At 44.3% G+C, this 18,359-nt stretch overlaps 2 protein-coding genes across 2 annotated transcripts in view; both read left to right on the top strand.

Annotated features, from left to right (window-relative positions):
* Positions 1-138, top strand: part of LOC111400639 (putative glycine-rich cell wall structural protein 1) — an 18,497-nt gene extending 18,359 nt beyond the window's left edge. The window contains exon 2 of the mRNA XM_023028036.1: positions 119-138. Coding sequence (XP_022883804.1) covers positions 119-138 — 20 coding nt within the window. The remainder of the gene's footprint in view (positions 1-118) is intronic.
* A 16,086-nt stretch (positions 139-16,224) lies between these two features.
* Positions 16,225-18,008, top strand: LOC111402190 (UDP-glucuronate 4-epimerase 1-like). Its single transcript, XM_023030343.1, has one exon. The coding sequence runs from the start codon at positions 16,496-16,498 to the stop codon at positions 17,783-17,785; it is 1,290 nt and encodes a 429-aa protein (XP_022886111.1). The 5' UTR covers positions 16,225-16,495; the 3' UTR covers positions 17,786-18,008.
* The last annotated feature ends 351 nt before the right edge of the window (positions 18,009-18,359 follow it).

The raw sequence follows: 18,359 nt of genomic DNA, 5'->3' as shown, positions 1-18,359 counted from the left end.
GATGTTTCTTCCAACTATGCTTCTGGGCGACCCACCGAGGTCCTTTGAACCATGATAACTTCCCATCTCCATATGAGCAAGAGTGAAGACACAGAAGGTCAGGTATTGTATTTGACAGAATCAGCCCTGCAGAAATGAGACCCAGGTAACAGCAGCCTCGCGAGCCTTGGACAAGGCCACAACCCCCACCTCCCATGCCTCAGGAGCCGGAAGAAAGGTATGAAAATGCCCTCCGTGCTGCACTGCCTAGAAATAGGCGCCAAAGAAGAGAAGAGGAGGCTAGGAACTGTCCGAGAACCTCTCACCAACCACCAAGGTATGAGGTCGAAGAAAACGATTCAGATGAGCAGCAGAGGTCTTGTGACTTGGACGATGATGATGAGAACCAGCCATTCTCAAGGGAACTAAGGAGCGCCCAGGTCCCAAACCACTATGTTATTCCTAAGATACCAAAGTATGACGGAAGAGACGACCCTAAGAAACACCTGAACACTTACAAAACTCACATGAGCCTAAGGGGAGCCACCCCAGCTATGAAATGCAGAGCTTTCCACTTAACACTTAGCGGAGCAGCTGAAATTTGGTATAGTAGATTACCACCTGGGAGTATAAGAAGTTGGCCCGAATTCAAGACCACCTTCTTGAAAAGGTTCGCTGTGAGCAAAGAGAGAGGCGCTCCCATCCAACGCTTCCAAGATATGAGACAGGCACATGGGAAATCCCTGAAGAGCTTCCTATCACGCTTCACTGATGAGATGACGTACTGTGTGCAAGTCACCGACTGTGAAGCATTATCTGCACTAAGATGAGACCGAACATGAACACCCTGCTTTGGAGGGACGTGCAAAATCAAGACCCCACCACCTATGACGCCCTGTTCGAGATGATGAGGAAGCGGATCATCAATGAAGAATTGATTGAGTATAGGAACATGGCAAGTAGAGGCCTCTCACCTCCGCAAAGACAGCGTGCTAGAGGGCCGACATCCCACTTGATGGATTACCAAATGAACTAAGCCGAAAATGAAAGTTCTAGACAAGCACTTGCCGCCACCATTTTGAACGCAATCTCGATCTTGGCATATGAGGATATCAACCCAGTCACCGATACCCAGCAAATGGGAACTCCGCAAGGATCCCGCAAGAGGAGAGGCTGAGGTTGGGGTTTGGGACCTAGAAATAGGTCAAATCCGAACCCCCTGGATACTGCATATACCACCGGTCTTATAGCCACGACACAGCAAATTGTCGAGACTATGCTCACCGTACCCTACAGAAACTCCCCAGCGATAGAAATGAATCGCCTCAAACGAACAGGTCCCCACTAGGTATGACAATCGACTTGGGCGTGAAGAGGTCGCTCCCCGTCAAAGGGATGTTTCCCCGCGATGAAGGGAGCACGATGCAGAGAGGCCCAGGGAAGCGCACAGACACTGAAGAAGTCTACAAACTAAAGATGAGGTCCCTATCCATGAGGTGGATACCATTTTTGGAGGCCGATATGTAGGCGGTGAAACACGAAATGCTAAAAGGAATTATGCCCGTGAGGCCAAGCGCCTCCCGCTTACCAGCTATATTGTTGGCCACAGCTCCCGGAGGGATCAAGTTCCACCTATTGGCTTCACCCAGGAGGACGCTGAAGGGGTTCACTATCCCCACTGCGATGCACTTGTAATGAGAGTGGTCATAGCCCGAAATGGGCTCAAGCGAATGCTAGTTGACAACGGTAGCTCTGTCAACATCCTATTCGAGTCTACCTTTGACAAGATGATACTAGACCATGAGTTAGCACCCACCACTACCCCCTTGTACGGATTCACCAAAGATAACATCACTTCGAGAGGAAAGATCACCCTTGCAGTGGAGATGGGGGAGTCTCCCCAAACCGCAATGAACTTTATGGAGTTTCTCGTTGTTGACAGTCGATCGACCTACCACAGAGTAATGGGTAGGCCAGCTCTAAAGGAATTGAGAGCCGTCACCTCCGTCTACTACCTATACATGAAATTCCCGACGAAAAACAGGGTGGCAACGGTGAGAGGCGACCAAAGAGGCTCGAGAGAGTGCTATCTAAGCTCCATTAGAAAGATAGAGCCCCAGGACGTCTACATGATTATCGTCGACATAGTCATGGCTGATGTCCTAGGTAATGCTGCCTCCGAACCGGAAGATGTGGAAATGATTGACGCACCACCCATGCTGAAAATATTGGTTATCGATGAGATAGACCCCCACATAATTGAACACGAACCTAAAGCATCCCCAGTTGAGGAACTTGAAAGCTTCCCGGTGGACTCCCGAGACCCATCCAAATTGTTGAAAGTGGGAAAGGGCTTGTCCAACCGTTTGAAAGAAAAGATCAAGGATTTACTAAGTTGGAACCTATATGTCTTTGCTTGGAGGCATGAGGACATGGTAGGTATAGACCCCAAGGTTAGTTACCACCACTTGAAAATTGATTCTAAGGTTGCCCCGTACAGACAAAAGAGAAGAGCCCTTAACCCTGAGAGGTATGAGGCCCTGAAGGAAGAAATTCAGAAACTCATCCAAAATAGCTTCATCAGGGAGGCCACCTATCCGATGTGGATCTCCAACCCAGTTTTAGTGAAGAAACACAACGGAAAGTGGAGGGTATGCATTGATTTCACTAACCTCAAAAAAGCTTGCCTGAAGGACAGCTTTCCACTCCCAAGGATTGACCAACTGGTAGATTTCACGACTGGGCACGAGTTGTTGAGCTTCATGGACGCATACTCCGACTACAATCAAATTCCCATGTATCCTGCAATGAGGAACTCACTTCTTTTATCACAGACAAAGGCCTTTACTGCTATAAGATGATGCCCTTTGGATTGAAAAATGCCCGGGCCACGTACCAAAGGCTCGTCAATAAAATGTTTGTGGACCTCATCGACAAGACAATGGAGGTCTACATAGATGACATACTTGTGAAAAGTATGGAAGCTGGAGACCACGTGACGCACCTCAACAACACATTCCAAATCTTGAGAAGGTATAGGATGATGCTCAACCCCTTTAAGTGCGCTTTTGGGGTTGTCTCTGGAAAATTTTTAGGATACATGGTCAATCAACGTGGAATTGAAGCCAACCCAGAGAAGATTGAGGGCCTATACAAGATGATGTCTCCCCAAAAGTCAAAAGAGGTACAAAGCTTGACTGGGCGAGAGGCAGCACTTAGTCGCTTCGTCTCCAAAGTTACAGATAAATGCCTCCCATTTTTCAAAGTGTTGAAAGTTGAGAAGAAGTTCCAATGGACCGAGGAATGTGAAGAGGCCTTTCAGCGCCTAAAAAGGCATCTAAGGTAGGTATCTCTCTTCTCCAAATCGAAGCCTGGCGAAATTCTTCAGCTGTATTTGGCCGTCTCCAATGAGGCCATCAGTGCGGTCCTAATTCGAGAAGAAGGAATGACCCAACTCCTCGTATATTATACAAGTAAGCACTATTATCGCTGGAAATCCGTTATCCCGATATGGAGATGCTCGCTTTGACCTTGATCACGGCTTCCAGGAAATTGAGGCTCTATTTCCAAGCCCACACCATATATGTGCTAACAAACTTTCCCCTGAGGCAGGTACTTCAAAAGCCTGATGCCTCAAGAAGATTATTAAAATGGGCAGTGAAACTAAGTGAATTTAACCTTGTGTTCAAGGCTAGAGCGGCCATCTAGGGCCAAGCCTTGGCTGATTTTATGGCAGAATTTGCCAATTTACCCGAGGTGGATGAAATCATGGAAAATGTCGAGCCCCTTACGTGGAAGTTATTCGTGGATGGATCGGCTGGGGACACCGGTTTGGGTGCCGGAGTTATCCTCATCAGCCCAGAAGGTCACAAGCTGAACTCAGCTGTGAGGTTCGGATTCAAGGCCACCAATAATGTGGCAGAGTATAAGGCACTTCTTGCGGGCCTCAAGTTAGCCAGAGAAATGCAAGTGAAGAAGATACTTATCAGTAGTAACTCCCAGCTGGTCGTTAGTTAGGTAAACAGCAACTTCTCGACCAAAGTTAAAATCATGGCCTCCTACTTGAAAATGGTGATAAACCTCGTCCCATCATTTGAAAAGTTTGAGTTGGTCCAGATCCCCTGTATAGAAAATGCACATGCGGACGCACTCAACAAACTTGCAAGTATCAAGGACTCCGAACTACTCACAATAGTTCCAATAGAGCACCTCCTCATACCATCAACCGAGATCCCCAATGTGATGTGGGTTGTCGAGACTCCTACCTGGATGCAGCCCATCGTGGCCTACCTAAAAGACCAGGTACTTCCTGTTGATAAGTAGGAAGCTTACAAGCTAAGGAGGAGGTCAGCTCATTTCCTTTTCATCGATGATGTACTCTACAAGGGGAGCTTCTCTTCTCCACTCTTTCACATTGGCTTCTTCCCTTAGCTTGGCCATTTCGTCCGCATACCATTTTATTTGGCCCTCCAAGAATTTGTTTACATCTTGGGCCTCGACCAGCTGCAGATTGGCCTTCTCCAAAGCCTCAGCAGTCACATTTTGGTGGTCATTGGAGACCTCCACTTTCTTGGTAAAGGAAGCCACCTCGCACTGGGACTCATAAACCTCTTTCTTCAAGGCCTCGATCTGGGCCAAGGCAGACTCTAGCTTGGCCGCATCTTCTATTTTTTGGGCCCTCACTTTCTCTGCCTCGAACCTGGCCTTCTTCAGCTCCTCTGCGAGGAAGGACACCTTATTCTCCAAGGATTGGGTCCTCATCTGAAAATTAGTAAGGGCCTTCCTGCACTCCAGTGAGAGGCCAAATTTCCTCATACTTTGGCTTACAAGAGCCCTTGTCAGGTCCACTACGTCACAGGAAGAGGTGTGCAGCTACCACCGGTCCATCCAAAATTTATAGAAGCTCACCTATAGCACTTCAAATCTCGGTTGGCAGAGCCTCTACTAACGCCGGGGCCAGGACCTCCTCCCTTCCAGCGAGGAAATTCGGCGACTTCCCTTTGACTCTTGTGGGCCTCTCTTTGGCAGCTTCATTATCTACTTTCTCAGCAGCCCTCGTCGCCGCAACATCTTCAACCTCGGCACGCCGCACCTTTTCAACCTTCACAGCTTTGGAAGCAGCCTCCAGGAGCTTTGGCTGAGGGGTTTCTTTCCCTTCGTGGGAGACAGAGGTCCTGAACTTCTCAGATGAGTTGGTGACGTGCACCAGCTTCCTCTTCTTCGGCTCCTCAAGGACCTTCTCCTTTCCCCGAGGCTCCTTGGCCTTCTCCGACCTCTGAGGGGCACCCTCCTCAGCAGCTCTGGAGCTGCTTTCCTTAGAGAGTCGCTCAACCCTTCCCCGAACCTCCTTTGTATCGCTTGACCCTAGCTTCAGAGGCTCTCATGTAACATTTCCATGATTCAATAAAAATTTTCATGATTGAACTCATCTCGCACTACGTCGTCACCTCGGAGCAGAGGTCAGTGCTCCATCTTTGGGTCACCTCACCTGAACTCCGAGGCTCATGTCACTTACCTCCCTTTGGCGAGGCTAAATGCCACTGGGAGAAGCCTGAATCATCCACAATGTTGGAAAGCGTCGTCACCTCGAAGGAGAGGTCAGCGTCCCATCTCTGGGCCAACTCGCTCGAACTCCGAGGCTCACGTCACTTGCCTCCCTTTAGCGAGGCTGAACTCCACTAGGAGAAGCCTCAACATGGATGAATTATCCACAATGTTGGAAAGCGTCGTCACCTCGGAGGAGAGGTCAGCGTCCCATCTCTAGGCCACCTCGCTTGAACTCCGAGGCTCACGTCACTTGCCTCCCTTTGGCGAGGCTGAACTCCACTAGGAGAAGCCTCAACATGAATGAATCATCCACCATGTTGGGAAGCGTCTTCACCTCAGAGAAGAGGTCAGCGCCCCATCTCTGGGACATCTCGCCTGAACTTCGAGGCTCGCATCACTTGCCTCCCTTTGGTAAGGCTGAACGCCACTGGGAGAAGCCTCAACATGGATGAATCATCCACCATGTTAGAAAGCGTCGTCACCTTGGAGGAGAGGTCAGCATCCTATCTCTGGGCCACCTCACTTGTCGTACTGCTATCTGTAAAGCAAAACTCAACAGTTAGAAAAATAACATTTGGAATACAGAACGTAAACTACTTAGGCTGGGAGACTCACAAGCTTCGTAGTACTGGGTTGGTACCTGCAAGCCAAGGCTATGTCCCTCTCCACTGTCTGCCACCCGTCCCTCACCCAGAACCACGATTCCTTCCACCCCTTGATGGAAGAAGGCAGCCCTACCACAAATGGTGCGTGAGGCCCCCAAGGAGCTAAATAATACCACCCCATTGACTCCTTACCTATCACCCTAGGTTGGAAGAGGGTCATGAAGACGTGGAGAGGCATGTCCTCCCCAAGTGACACTTTCTTCCACAGGAAGTACGAGCCAAACAACTGGCTCCACCCATTTGGCAAAACTTGGGTCGGCGACAACATAAAACTCCTCAGCACCGCCCTCAAGAAGGGGTGTAGAGGAAGACGCATATCTTCATTAAACAGGTATTCACTCACCGCCACACACCCGGGCCTTGGATAGCAGGCGTGCTCGTGAGTCTTGGGTACCAACATTTCCACATAGTACATAGTACCTTTCCCTGATTTCCCCAGTCTCTTCAAAGTCATATTTGAAGGCACTCTGGACACCCACACTCCTCACTATAATCTACTAGCTCCTCAGTCATAGCATATTGCTTGACCTTGGGGTCTCCTCTGTGACTTGCCCCCGCACCGAACGACGCAATTGTTACTAATTCATCCATAAACTCCGACCTCAGCTGTGATAGGTCTCGATTTTGGGAAGAGTTCCTTAGCCCTCTCCATCATTTTAGCATAGGCATAATTCCTCCAATAAACGTTGAAGCTCTTGTACTCCTCAGTGTTGTGAAAGTTGGCAATGTAATCTTTGACTGCCTCCTCCCTCGCCACATTGGCCTCTTTCCAACATTTCCACATAGTACATAGTACCTTTCCCTGATTTCCCCAGTCTCTTCAAAGTCATATTTGAAGGCACTCTGGACACCCACACTCCTCACTATAATCTACTAGCTCCTCAGTCATAGCATATTGCTTGACCTTGGGGTCTCCTCTGTGACTTGCCCCCGCACCGAACGACGCAATTGTTACTAATTCCCTACCCAAGGTAGATTCCATATCAGAATGAACTCAATGCAAAGGATTTTCTGTGAAAATACCTATGGGAAATGACTACGTGAACGGAGTAACGCCGAAAAATGAGAAGATCGATTGTTTGGACATCGAAAAATTGGAGTTTTTAGGAAATCAGATTGTAAAGAATGAAAATCCAGAAAAATGGGGATCTCTCGCCTTTTATAAAAGGCAAGAACGAACCCCAGCCGGGCATAATTCCTCCAGTAGACGTTGAAGCTCTTGTACTCCTCAGTGTTGTGGAAGTTGGCAATGTAATCTTTGACTGCCTCCCCCCTCGCTACATTGGCTTCTTCCCTTAGCTTGGCCATTTCGTCCGCATACCATTTTATTTGGCCCTCCAAGAATTTGTTTACATCTTGGGCCTCGACCAGCTGCAGATTGGCCTTCTCCAAGGCCTCAGTAGTCACATTTTGGTGGTCATTGGAGACTTCCACTTTCTTGGCAAGGGAAGCCACCTCGCATTGGGACTCATAAACCTCTTTCTTCAAGGCCTCGACTTGGGCCAAAGCAGACTCCAGCTTGGCCGCTTCTTCTATTTTTTGGGCCCTCGCTTCCTCTGCCTCAACCTTGGCCTTCTTTAGCTCCTCTATGAGGGAGGACACCTTCTTCTCCAAGGATTGGGTCCTCATCTGAAAATTAGTAAGGGCCTTCCTGCACTCCAGTGAGAGGCCAAATTTCCTCATACTTTGGCTTACAAGAGCCCTTGTCAGGTCCACTACGTCGCAGGAAGAGGTGTGCAGCTACCACCGGTCCATCCAAAATTTATAGAAGCTCACCTATAGCGCTTCAAATCTCGGTTGGCAGAGCCTCTACTAACGCCGGGGCCAGGACCTCCTCCCTTCCAGCGAGGAAATTCGGCGACTTCCCTTTGACTCTTGTGGGCCTCTCTTTGGCAGCTTCATTATCTACTTTCTCAGCAGCCCTCGTCGTCGCAACATCTTCAACCTCGGCACGCCGCACCTTTTCAACCTTCACAGCTTTGGAAGCAGCCTCCAGGAGCTTTGGCTGAGGGGTTTCTTTCCCTTCGTGGGACACAGAGGTCCCGAACTTCTCAGATGAGTTGGTGACGTGCACCAACTTCCTCTTCTTCGGCTCCTCAAGGACCTTCTCCTTTCCCTAAAGCTCCTTGGCCTTCTCCGACCTCTGAGGGGCACCCTCCTCAGCAGCTCTGGAGCTGCTTTCCTTAGAGAGTCGCTCAACCCTTCCCCGAACCTCCTTTGTATCGCTTGACCCTAGCTTCAGAGGCCTCGTCGACTCGTTGGATGTGGCCCTAAGGATAGAGGCCATGTCCGGGGCTAGGTACTCCCTCCTCTTGAACTTGTCTGCAAACCAAGTCAGTGCATCAGCATTGAAACAAAAAGCAAGAAACGCACAAGTATACAAGCCTCTTACCTTTAGAGGCCATCAATTCAAAATCAATGAAGTAGCGGCCTCGATCGATGAGGTGGTCGAATTGCCGGAGTTTAAGAGGTCTCTTGTAAATGTCCTCTATCACTTCAAACTCCTCCTTGCTCAGCTCGAACCTCGTACTGCTATCTGTAAAGCAAAACTCAACAGTTAGAAAAATAACATTTGGAATACAGAACGTAAACTACTTAGGCTGGGAGACTCACAAGCTTCGTAGTACTGGGTTGGTACCTGCAAGCCAAGGCTGTGTCCCTCTCCACTGTCTGCCACCTGTCCCTCACCCAGAACCACGATTCCTTCCACCCCTTGATGGAAGAAGGCAGCCCTACCACAAATGGTGCGTGAGGCCCCCAAGGAGCTAAATAATACCACCCCATTGACTCCTTACCTATCACCCTAGGTTGGAAGAGGGTCATGAAGACGTGGAGAGGCATGTCCTCCCCAAGTGACACTTTCTTCCACAGGAAGTACGAGCCAAACAACTGGCTCCACCCATTTGGCAAAACTTGGGTCGGCGACAACATAAAACTCCTCAGCACCGCCCTCAAGAAGGGGTGTAGAGGAAGACGCATATCTTCATTAAACAGGTATTCACTCACCGCCACACACCCGGGCCTTGGATAGCAGGCGTGCTCGTGAGTCTTGGGTACCAACATTTCCACATAGTACATAGTACCTTTCCCTGATTTCCCCAGTCTCTTCAAAGTCATATTTGAAGGCACTCTGGACACCCACACTCCTCACTATAATCTACTAGCTCCTCAGTCATAGCATATTGCTTGACCTTGGGGTCTCCTCTGTGACTTGCCCCCGCACCGAACGACGCAATTGTTACTAATTCCCTACCCAAGGTAGATTCCATATCAGAATGAACTCAATGCAAAGGATTTTCTGTGAAAATACCTATGGGAAATGACTACGTGAACGGAGTAACGCCGAAAAATGAGAAGATCGATTGTTTGGACATCGAAAAATTGGAGTTTTTAAGAAATCAGATTGTAAAGAATGAAAATCCAGAAAAATGGGGATCTCTCACCTTTTATAAAAGGCAAGAACGAACCCTAGCCATCTGATCAAAGTCCATTGAATCTGAACCCTTCATTTTAAACCAAATCCGAGGCGTAGAATTCAATCGATTTTACAAACCTACGCTTCAGATTCAATCGTGTCCTCCACGCATCTCCCCAAATGCGTCTGCTCTAGAAGCTCCAACTATGCTCATAATTACGACTTTAATTCGACGGCAGCAGACGCCTTGGAAGTTGAACGGTCCAGCCACCTTTCTTCAAAAGTATGCGTAAAACATCATATCATTGCACAACTCTCAAGGAACAATCATTACCAATGAGCCTCGGCTTCTTCATCACAATTCAGCCATCACAAGCCTCGTAGGTTCGGTTTCTCAACCACCTCGGCCTCTTCATTACATTTCAGCTTTCACAAGTCTCGCAGGTGCGATTCCTCACCCCATCTCGGCTTCCTCATTAGATTTCAGCCTCCACAAGCCTTGCAAGTGAGGTTCCTCACCCACCTCGGCTTCCTCATCAGAGTTAAGCCTCCACAAGCCTCGCAGGTGCGGTTCCTCACCACCTCAGCTTCATCATTTTTATCACTCCTCCACAAGAGCACGTTTTTAATTCCAACCATGATATAAATATCTATACTTGGACTTGGGGGACCATTATTCGGGGTTCAAAAATTCTTTCAATTTTTACCCAATCACTGGCTTTACTTCATTAAAGTCCACGCATTACATGAATGAATATACTTGGACTTGGGGGACTATTGTTACGTGTTGACACACTTGACCAACTTGCTAGGGCCTATGGCCCATCATGCCGAACCATGTGGCACTCCAGCCAAGGTGGTATGTATGGCCGAGGCTCTCATGCCGAAGCCCTGTCAAAGTAGCCGAGGCTCTTACGCCAAAGCACTATGAAATGTAGTTGAGGTCATGATGCGGAAGCACCATGAAAATGGAGCCAAAGCCCTGAAGTGGAAGTATTATGTGAATGGAGGAGGCCCTGTTGGCTGAAGCTCAGTAGCCAAGGTAGCAACCTCCGAATAACAAAGTAGCATCTTCCATAGACACTTCTCCCAAGAGATCCTCCGTACAAAGATTTTACTTGAATGATTGATAGGACGTTTGTTATGAGTGTAAATGTTAAGTTTTGCCACTGGTAGAGATGGCTCTACCAATCAATAAATGTATAGCAGGTTAGGTGCGGTTGATGCCTACACTTTGACATGTAAATTGTCCAGATGAGGCCACGTGTACCCCGAACCAAGGGTCACGATCTAACTAGTGACACTATAAATAATCCTCCATGTACCCCGTACAAAGACTAATGTAAGAATCAATACAGAAAATCATGCTTTACTCAACTCTCTTTCTTATCATCTTGCAACACAAATGAGTTCATACATATTTAGATACACGTTTACAAATATCGATTGGTAATTATTGTACAATTGATCTACGAACATCCCGTTGACTATCTGTAAAGCAAAACTCAACAGTTAGAAAAATAACATTTGGAATACAGAACGTAAACTACTTAGGCTGGGAGACTCACAAGCTTCGTAGTACTGGGTTGGTACCTGCAAGCCAAGGCTGTGTCCCTCTCCACTGTCTGCCACCTGTCCCTCACCCAGAACCACGATTCCTTCCACCCCTTGATGGAAGAAGGCAGCCCTACCACAAATGGTGCGTGAGGCCCCCAAGGAGCTAAATAATACCACCCCATTGACTCCTTACCTATCACCCTAGGTTGGAACAGGGTCATGAAGACGTGGAGAGGCATGTCCTCCCCAAGTGACACTTTCTTCCACAGGAAGTACGAGCCAAACAACTGGCTCCACCCATTTGGCAAAACTTGGGTCGGCGACAACATAAAACTCCTCAGCACCGCCCTCAAGAAGGGGTGTAGAGGAAGACGCATATCTTCATTAAACAGGTATTCACTCACCGCCACACACCCGGGCCTTGGATAGCAGGCGTGCTCGTGAGTCTTGGGTACCAACATTTCCACATAGTACATAGTACCTTTCCCTGATTTCCCCAGTCTCTTCAAAGTCATATTTGAAGGCACTCTGGACACCCCCACTCCTCACTATAATCTACTGGCTCCTCAGTCATAGCATATTGCTTGACCTTGGGGTCTCCTCTGTGACTTGCCCCCGCACCGAACGACGCAATTGTTACTAATTCCCTACCCAAGGTGGATTCCATATCAGAATGAACTCAATGCAAAGGATTTTCTGTGAAAATACCTATGGGAAATGACTACGTGAACGGAGTAACGCCGAAAAATGAGAAGATCGATTGTTTGGACATCGAAAAATTGGAGTTTTTAAGAAATCAGATTGTAAAGAATGAAAATCCAGAAAAATGGGGATCTCTCACCTTTTATAAAAGGCAAGAACGAACCCTAGCCATCTGATCAAAGTCCATTGAATCTGAACCCTTCATTTTAAACCAAATCCGAGGCGTAGAATTCAATCGATTTTACAAACCTACGCTTCAGATTCAATCGTGTCCTCCACGCATCTCCCCAAATGCGTCTGCTCTAGAAGCTCCAACTATGCTCATAATTACGACTTTAATTCGACGGCAGCAGACGCCTTGGAAGTTGAACGGTCCAGCTACCTTTCTTCAAAAGTATGCGTAAAACATCATATCATTGCACAACTCTCAAGGAACAATCATTACCAATGAGCCTCGGCTTCTTCATCACAATTCAGCCATAACAAGCCTCGTAGGTTCGGTTTCTCAACCATCTCGAATTTTTTGTCACAATTTAGCCATCACAAGCCTCGTAGGTTCGGTTTCTCAACCACCTCGGCCTCTTCATTACATTTCAGCTTTCACAAGTCTCGCAGGTGCGATTCCTCACCCCATCTCGGCTTCCTCATTAGATTTCAGCCTCCACAAGCCTTGCAAGTGAGGTTCCTCACCCACCTCGGCTTCCTCATCAGAGTTAAGCCTCCACAAGCCTCGCAGGTGCGGTTCCTCACCACCTCAGCTTCATCATTTTTATCACTCCTCCACAAGAGCACGTTTTTAATTCCAACCATGATATAAATATCTATACTTGGACTTGGGGGACCATTATTCGGGGTTCAAAAATTCTTTCAATTTTTACCCAATCACTGGCTTTACTTCATTAAAGTCCACGCATTACATGAATGAATATACTTGGACTTGGGGGACTATTGTTACGTGTTGACACACTTGACCAACTTGCTGGGGCCTATGGCCCATCATGCCGAACCATGTGGCACTCCAGCCAAGGTGGTATGTATGGCCGAGGCTCTCATGCCGAAGCCCTGTCAAAGTAGCCGAGGCTCTTACGCCAAAGCACTATGAAATGTAGTTGAGGTCATGATGCGGAAGCACCATGAAAATGGAGCCAAAGCCCTGAAGTGGAAGTATTATGTGAATGGAGGAGGCCCTGTTGGCTGAAGCTCAGTAGCCAAGGTAGCAACCTCCGAATAACAAAGTAGCATCTTCCATAGACACTTCTCCCAAGAGATCCTCCGTACAAAGATTTTACTTGAATGATTGATATGACGTTTGTTATGAGTGTAAATGTTAAGTTTTGCCACTGGTAGAGATGGCTTTACCAATCAATAAATGTATAGCAGGTTAGGTGCGGTTGATGCCTACACTTTGACATGTAAATTGTCCAGATGAGGCCACGTGTACCCCGAACCAAGGGTCACGATCTAACTGGTGACACTATAAATAATCCTCCATGTACCCCGTACAAAGACTAATGCAAGAATCAATACAGAAAATCATGCTTTACTCAACTCTCTTTCTTATCATCTTGCAACACAAATGAGTTCATACATATTTAGATACACGTTTACAAATATCGATTGGTAATTATTGTACAATTGATCTACGAACATCCCGTTGGATTTCGAACGCTCTCGTCCCGCGCCGTTGAGCTACTCCCACGCTCTTGACCTGTCCGTTTTAGACCTCCACGTGTCTTAACGTGTTGGACTTTCGCTTATATGTGCGCGGGTGGGTCCGACATCTATTGGCAACATATTCTAGGGTCAACATCTACAAATACAAATCGATAGAGATTCTAAAATTTTTTACTGCCAAATTAGTGATATTTCTGTCATTTTGTTAACTATTTTGATCCATAGTGTAGTCCAAAACTTTTAAAGATTATGTTTATTTTGGGCCTCAACGTCCATTTATAATTGGCCGTTTTTGTTAGAGTTTCTTTTAAATTGATTTTTTCCTTAAAATTATTTTTAATCGTACATTTTTCAGTAAAATTATTTTGCAAATGGACGTAAATATTTTCTTACTCTTTAACTATTCATTTTCCAAAAAAATCATTTTCATAAATTTATTCTAGAAAATTTACATCAAAAGGATCATTGGGATATTTACGCCATGCACTCATTTTAATGTCAAAATTCCTATTTCACCTCACATTACTTTTTGAGACAATATAATAGCACATTTCGACTTTTTTTTTGAAAAAAAAAAAAAAAACCCCCCCCCCCCCCCCCCCCCGCCCAAAACTTTATGACTAGACATCCATTTTTAAAAAAATATCATTAATCACCCTCTTTTTGAACTTTGAGTATTCACCTCTAATTACTTTCAAGCTATATCTCATATCTTATCAAAGCAATATCTAATATAAAGTAATACAACTAAAATAAGTAAAGACATACATTTTCTACAATTAAAAACAACTTCTTTACAAATTTAAAAATTATAATAAACAATAACGAGTTCACATGTTATAACACAAACTACGGAAAAAGATAGCTCGGTTTTTTTGTTAATTGATGTATGAATTTAAATTAAGAATTCAAATTAGAATTTTGACTTAGGTTCACTGGTTGTTAGTCATCAAAAAAGACAATATTAAGCATCAAAAAAAAAAAGAATGAACAATTTCAATGTTTTTTTTTTTTTTTTGTTCTTTTTAATCGAAACTCAAGTATGTATTTTATTGTAACAACAATTCCTATATATAAATTTCAATGAAAACTATAATTTGAATATAATAATAGCCTTTTGTATACTTAGGAAAGCTATCTACAAAATGAAACATTATTTAATAATTAACTTAAAACTATATAATAAATTATAATTATTAATCATTCGAAGTGCGTGCAAGTTTATTTTCGTTCAAGATATATTGCTGAACCTTAAATCAAAATTAATAATAAATACCTTGGATTAAGTGCCCACAAATCAACCAAAAAAAAAAAAAAAAGGAAAAACTTTTATTCTAAAGCTAATGGAATTCGCTTAACTCCTGATAGTGACATTAATCTTATCAACTATACAAATATTTTATAAAATTTGATAATCAAACAAGAAATATACGACATTTTTATTCCCAAACATCATGATTTGTGACACTTAAGTATCTGTGGAAGAAATAAATAAGTAACAAGTAGACAAAACTTGTGTAATAAACTACATTATGGTATGATTTTATATTTTGGCAATACTTAAACTTGGTTTACACTCCATAGTTTCCAAATGTCACATGCCCTTCAATATCCAACTTATAATCTTGTCAAGATCCATCATTTCCTTAATTTATTACCTGATGACACAATTATATTGAATTTAAACCTTAAACAAAATTGATACACACTCCCAATATCCCACTCTTAAAACACAACCTTTTTTTTTTTTCCTTTAGATTTCAAAACTAAACGTACATCAATCTTCCCGGTAAGGAAGAGGGGGAAAGGTGATGTTATCTATCTTGACCGGTTGCCCAAGGCAATGAAAATTCAAACTGGCTCAAAGAATCACTAACACCTTTAGCACCATTCATTTCGTTAACAAAGAAGTCATCCTTGACAATTTTCCATTTCTTTCCTGTTGAGCCACCTCTCTTCATCATTTGATACCTCCACCTTCCCTTGCTATAACATACAGGGGCACCCTCTTTTACAATCACTAAGAAAAAAATCAATACCAATCAAAAACCCATCTATGTAAAGTTTCATCTATTATTTTTCCGATCCCAGGATAGTTTACTCTTTCCATACATATATATTTCTATCGTTCAGCACTCCTCCACCCAACCCAACTCTTTTTTTTTTTCCTTAACGAATCCCTATTGATCTTAAGAGATCTATCTCGTCAAAAGAAAATTCTTATATGCTAATTATTCTCCCGATAGCGATATGTTTAAAAGCACAAAGTTTGAAACTTTTTGCAATGTCGTGAGAGGAATGTACACCGGAGTGTCAATTCCGATGTACAAATAGCATTTTTCATGTTTTAAAGATCAAACTAGGAGTTACAAAAAAAAAATAAAAAATAAAAAAATAAACTTCTAACCTGATAATTTATGGTGTTAGTTAGAATCGACTCGTTATTAACTTTTTACAGCCATTTTGGATTGTATTTCTTTTATAGATATAGCAATATTCTCAATCTTGTTTATCGAAATAACCTTTTGATTCTATTTTAACTACATTCATTTTTAAGTCAGATCAAATCTTGATATCCTATTTTTAAAAAGTAAACTTCATTAACAACAACATCCCTATCTCTTAAAATTTAGTTATCATTTTTAAATTTAAACTAATTCAAATTACATAACATTTTCCCGGAAGAAAGTAAAAAGTATGAATATCCTCCTCCACCCTTTCTTCCCCTCTCTCTGGTTGTCCCTTTACGCGTATTATTTTGTGGTTTCGACCTATATATATCCTCCATTTTCTTCCACTCTTCCATAGCAGGTGCACCCTAGTTTCTCCAGCACCTGTTATTTTTCTTAAAGAACACACATTTCATTTCCCTCAATCACCCTCCCTATATACACACTTAAATTTCTTATATTCTTGATTTTCTTGTTTGATAATTCAATTTTTTGTTGGAAAAAAAATGCCTTCTATTAGTGAGGAATTGCTTCTGCCCTCAACGCCGGGGAAGTTTAAGGATAAATCACACGCAATGCACAGACAATTCTACCGGTGTTTTGCTTCGACGAGTACGATGTTCTTGTGGGCACTTTTCTTGGTGGCGTTGACGGCGTCGTATTTGAGTTTCCAGTCGTTCGTGGATTCCGGTAACAAGTACTTCTCTGCCACGAGGGGCGGCGTACACTGGGAAAAACAGGTCAAAACCTCGGCTCGGGTCCACCGACGGAATGGGTTCTCCGTGCTAGTTACCGGCGCCGCCGGTTTCGTCGGCTCCCACGTGTCTCTCTCCCTGAAAAAGCGCGGCGACGGCGTTGTTGGGCTTGACAATTTCAACAATTACTACGATCCTGCATTAAAAAAAGCCAGAAAAAAATTGCTAAATTCGCAGAATATATTCATCGTGGAGGGCGATGTGAACGATGCGCGCATGATAGCAAGACTATTCGAAATTGTGCCCTTCACCCACGTGATGCACCTGGCTGCGCAGGCAGGGGTACGATACGCCATAGAGAATCCGCACTCGTACGTGCACAGTAATATTGCGGGATTGGTCACTCTTCTCGAAGCATGCAAAAACGCGGATCCACAGCCTGCAATTGTGTGGGCCAGCTCCAGTTCGGTTTACGGGTTGAACGAGAAAGCCCCGTTTTCAGAATTGGATAGAACCGACCAGCCAGCTTCATTGTATGCCGCGACCAAGAAAGCCGGCGAAGAAATAACCCACACATACAATCATATTTACGGGTTGTCAATTACCGGGTTGCGGTTTTTCACTGTTTACGGCCCGTGGGGAAGACCCGACATGGCGTATTTCTCCTTCACCCGAAATATTCTACAGGGAAAGCCAATAACAATTTACCGGGGCAAGAATCGGGTCGACTTGGCCCGGGATTTCACCTACATTGATGACATTGTTAAAGGCTGCGTGGCGTCGTTGGATACCGCGAAAAAGAGTACCGGGTCGGGTGGGAAGAAAAGGGCAGCCGCACAATATCGGATCTATAATCTGGGTAATACGTCGCCAGTGACAGTTCCGATGATGGTCGGAATTCTTGAAAGACATTTGCAGGTAAAAGCAAAGAAGAATGCCATTACAATGCCCGGAAACGGTGACGTTCCGTTCACCCATGCAAATATAAGCTTGGCCCGAAGGGAACTCGGGTACAGACCCACAACCGATTTGCAAACCGGGTTAAAGAAGTTTGTAAAATGGTATCTATCATATTATGGCTACAATCACGGCAAGTCGTGAAGTTGATATTTTCCTTTTTACTTTTTTTAAATTCAAGGATGTGTGGGGGCGTATTGGCAAGGTTAAAGAGAATACTGCATTCTTTTCTTGTGGATGATTTGGGATGTAGTAAGTTTGACTCCCCATCTTTAGTTTAAAGTTTTTGTCGTTTCTTTGTTGTAAAAGATAAGAAAGTTGCACAATTTGGCCGAACCCAAAAATTACTTGTAAATTATGATTTACATATTAATGTACACTATGATGACATAGAAGAGAAAAGAAAAAAATAGGAAAGAAAAAAAAATTAAGTAAAAAATCGATTGATGCGCATAATGTACAAATAACATTATTGAGTTCGTGATTGTATTTTTTAGTACGCATTAAATCTTAATTGTGAATAGTTTTTTGACTTCGACAGAATCTTGATTTTATTATCTATGTTATTGAACATACTTCCTTTTTACACTGAAAATGCGTTCAATAAATGGAATTTTATTGAACAAAACATTTTTTCCATTTCAAGGATAAAAGAACATTTTTTTTGAAAAAAATTGAAGGGTGTTTTGGAAGTTAACAAGGAGTTTAGGGAATCTTT

Source organism: Olea europaea, chromosome 10 (assembly GCF_002742605.1).
Source record: "Olea europaea var. sylvestris chromosome 10, O_europaea_v1, whole genome shotgun sequence".
Taxonomy (NCBI): domain Eukaryota; kingdom Viridiplantae; phylum Streptophyta; class Magnoliopsida; order Lamiales; family Oleaceae; genus Olea; species Olea europaea.
The sequence above is the reverse complement of the archived record's forward strand: the minus strand, read 5'-3'. Positions and strand labels throughout refer to the sequence as shown.

What these genes read in the sequence shown, in the direction of transcription:
- LOC111402190 (XM_023030343.1), top strand. Translation starts at nt 16,496, where the DNA reads ATGCCTTCTATTAGTGAGGAATTGCTTCTGCCCTCAACGCCGGGGAAG.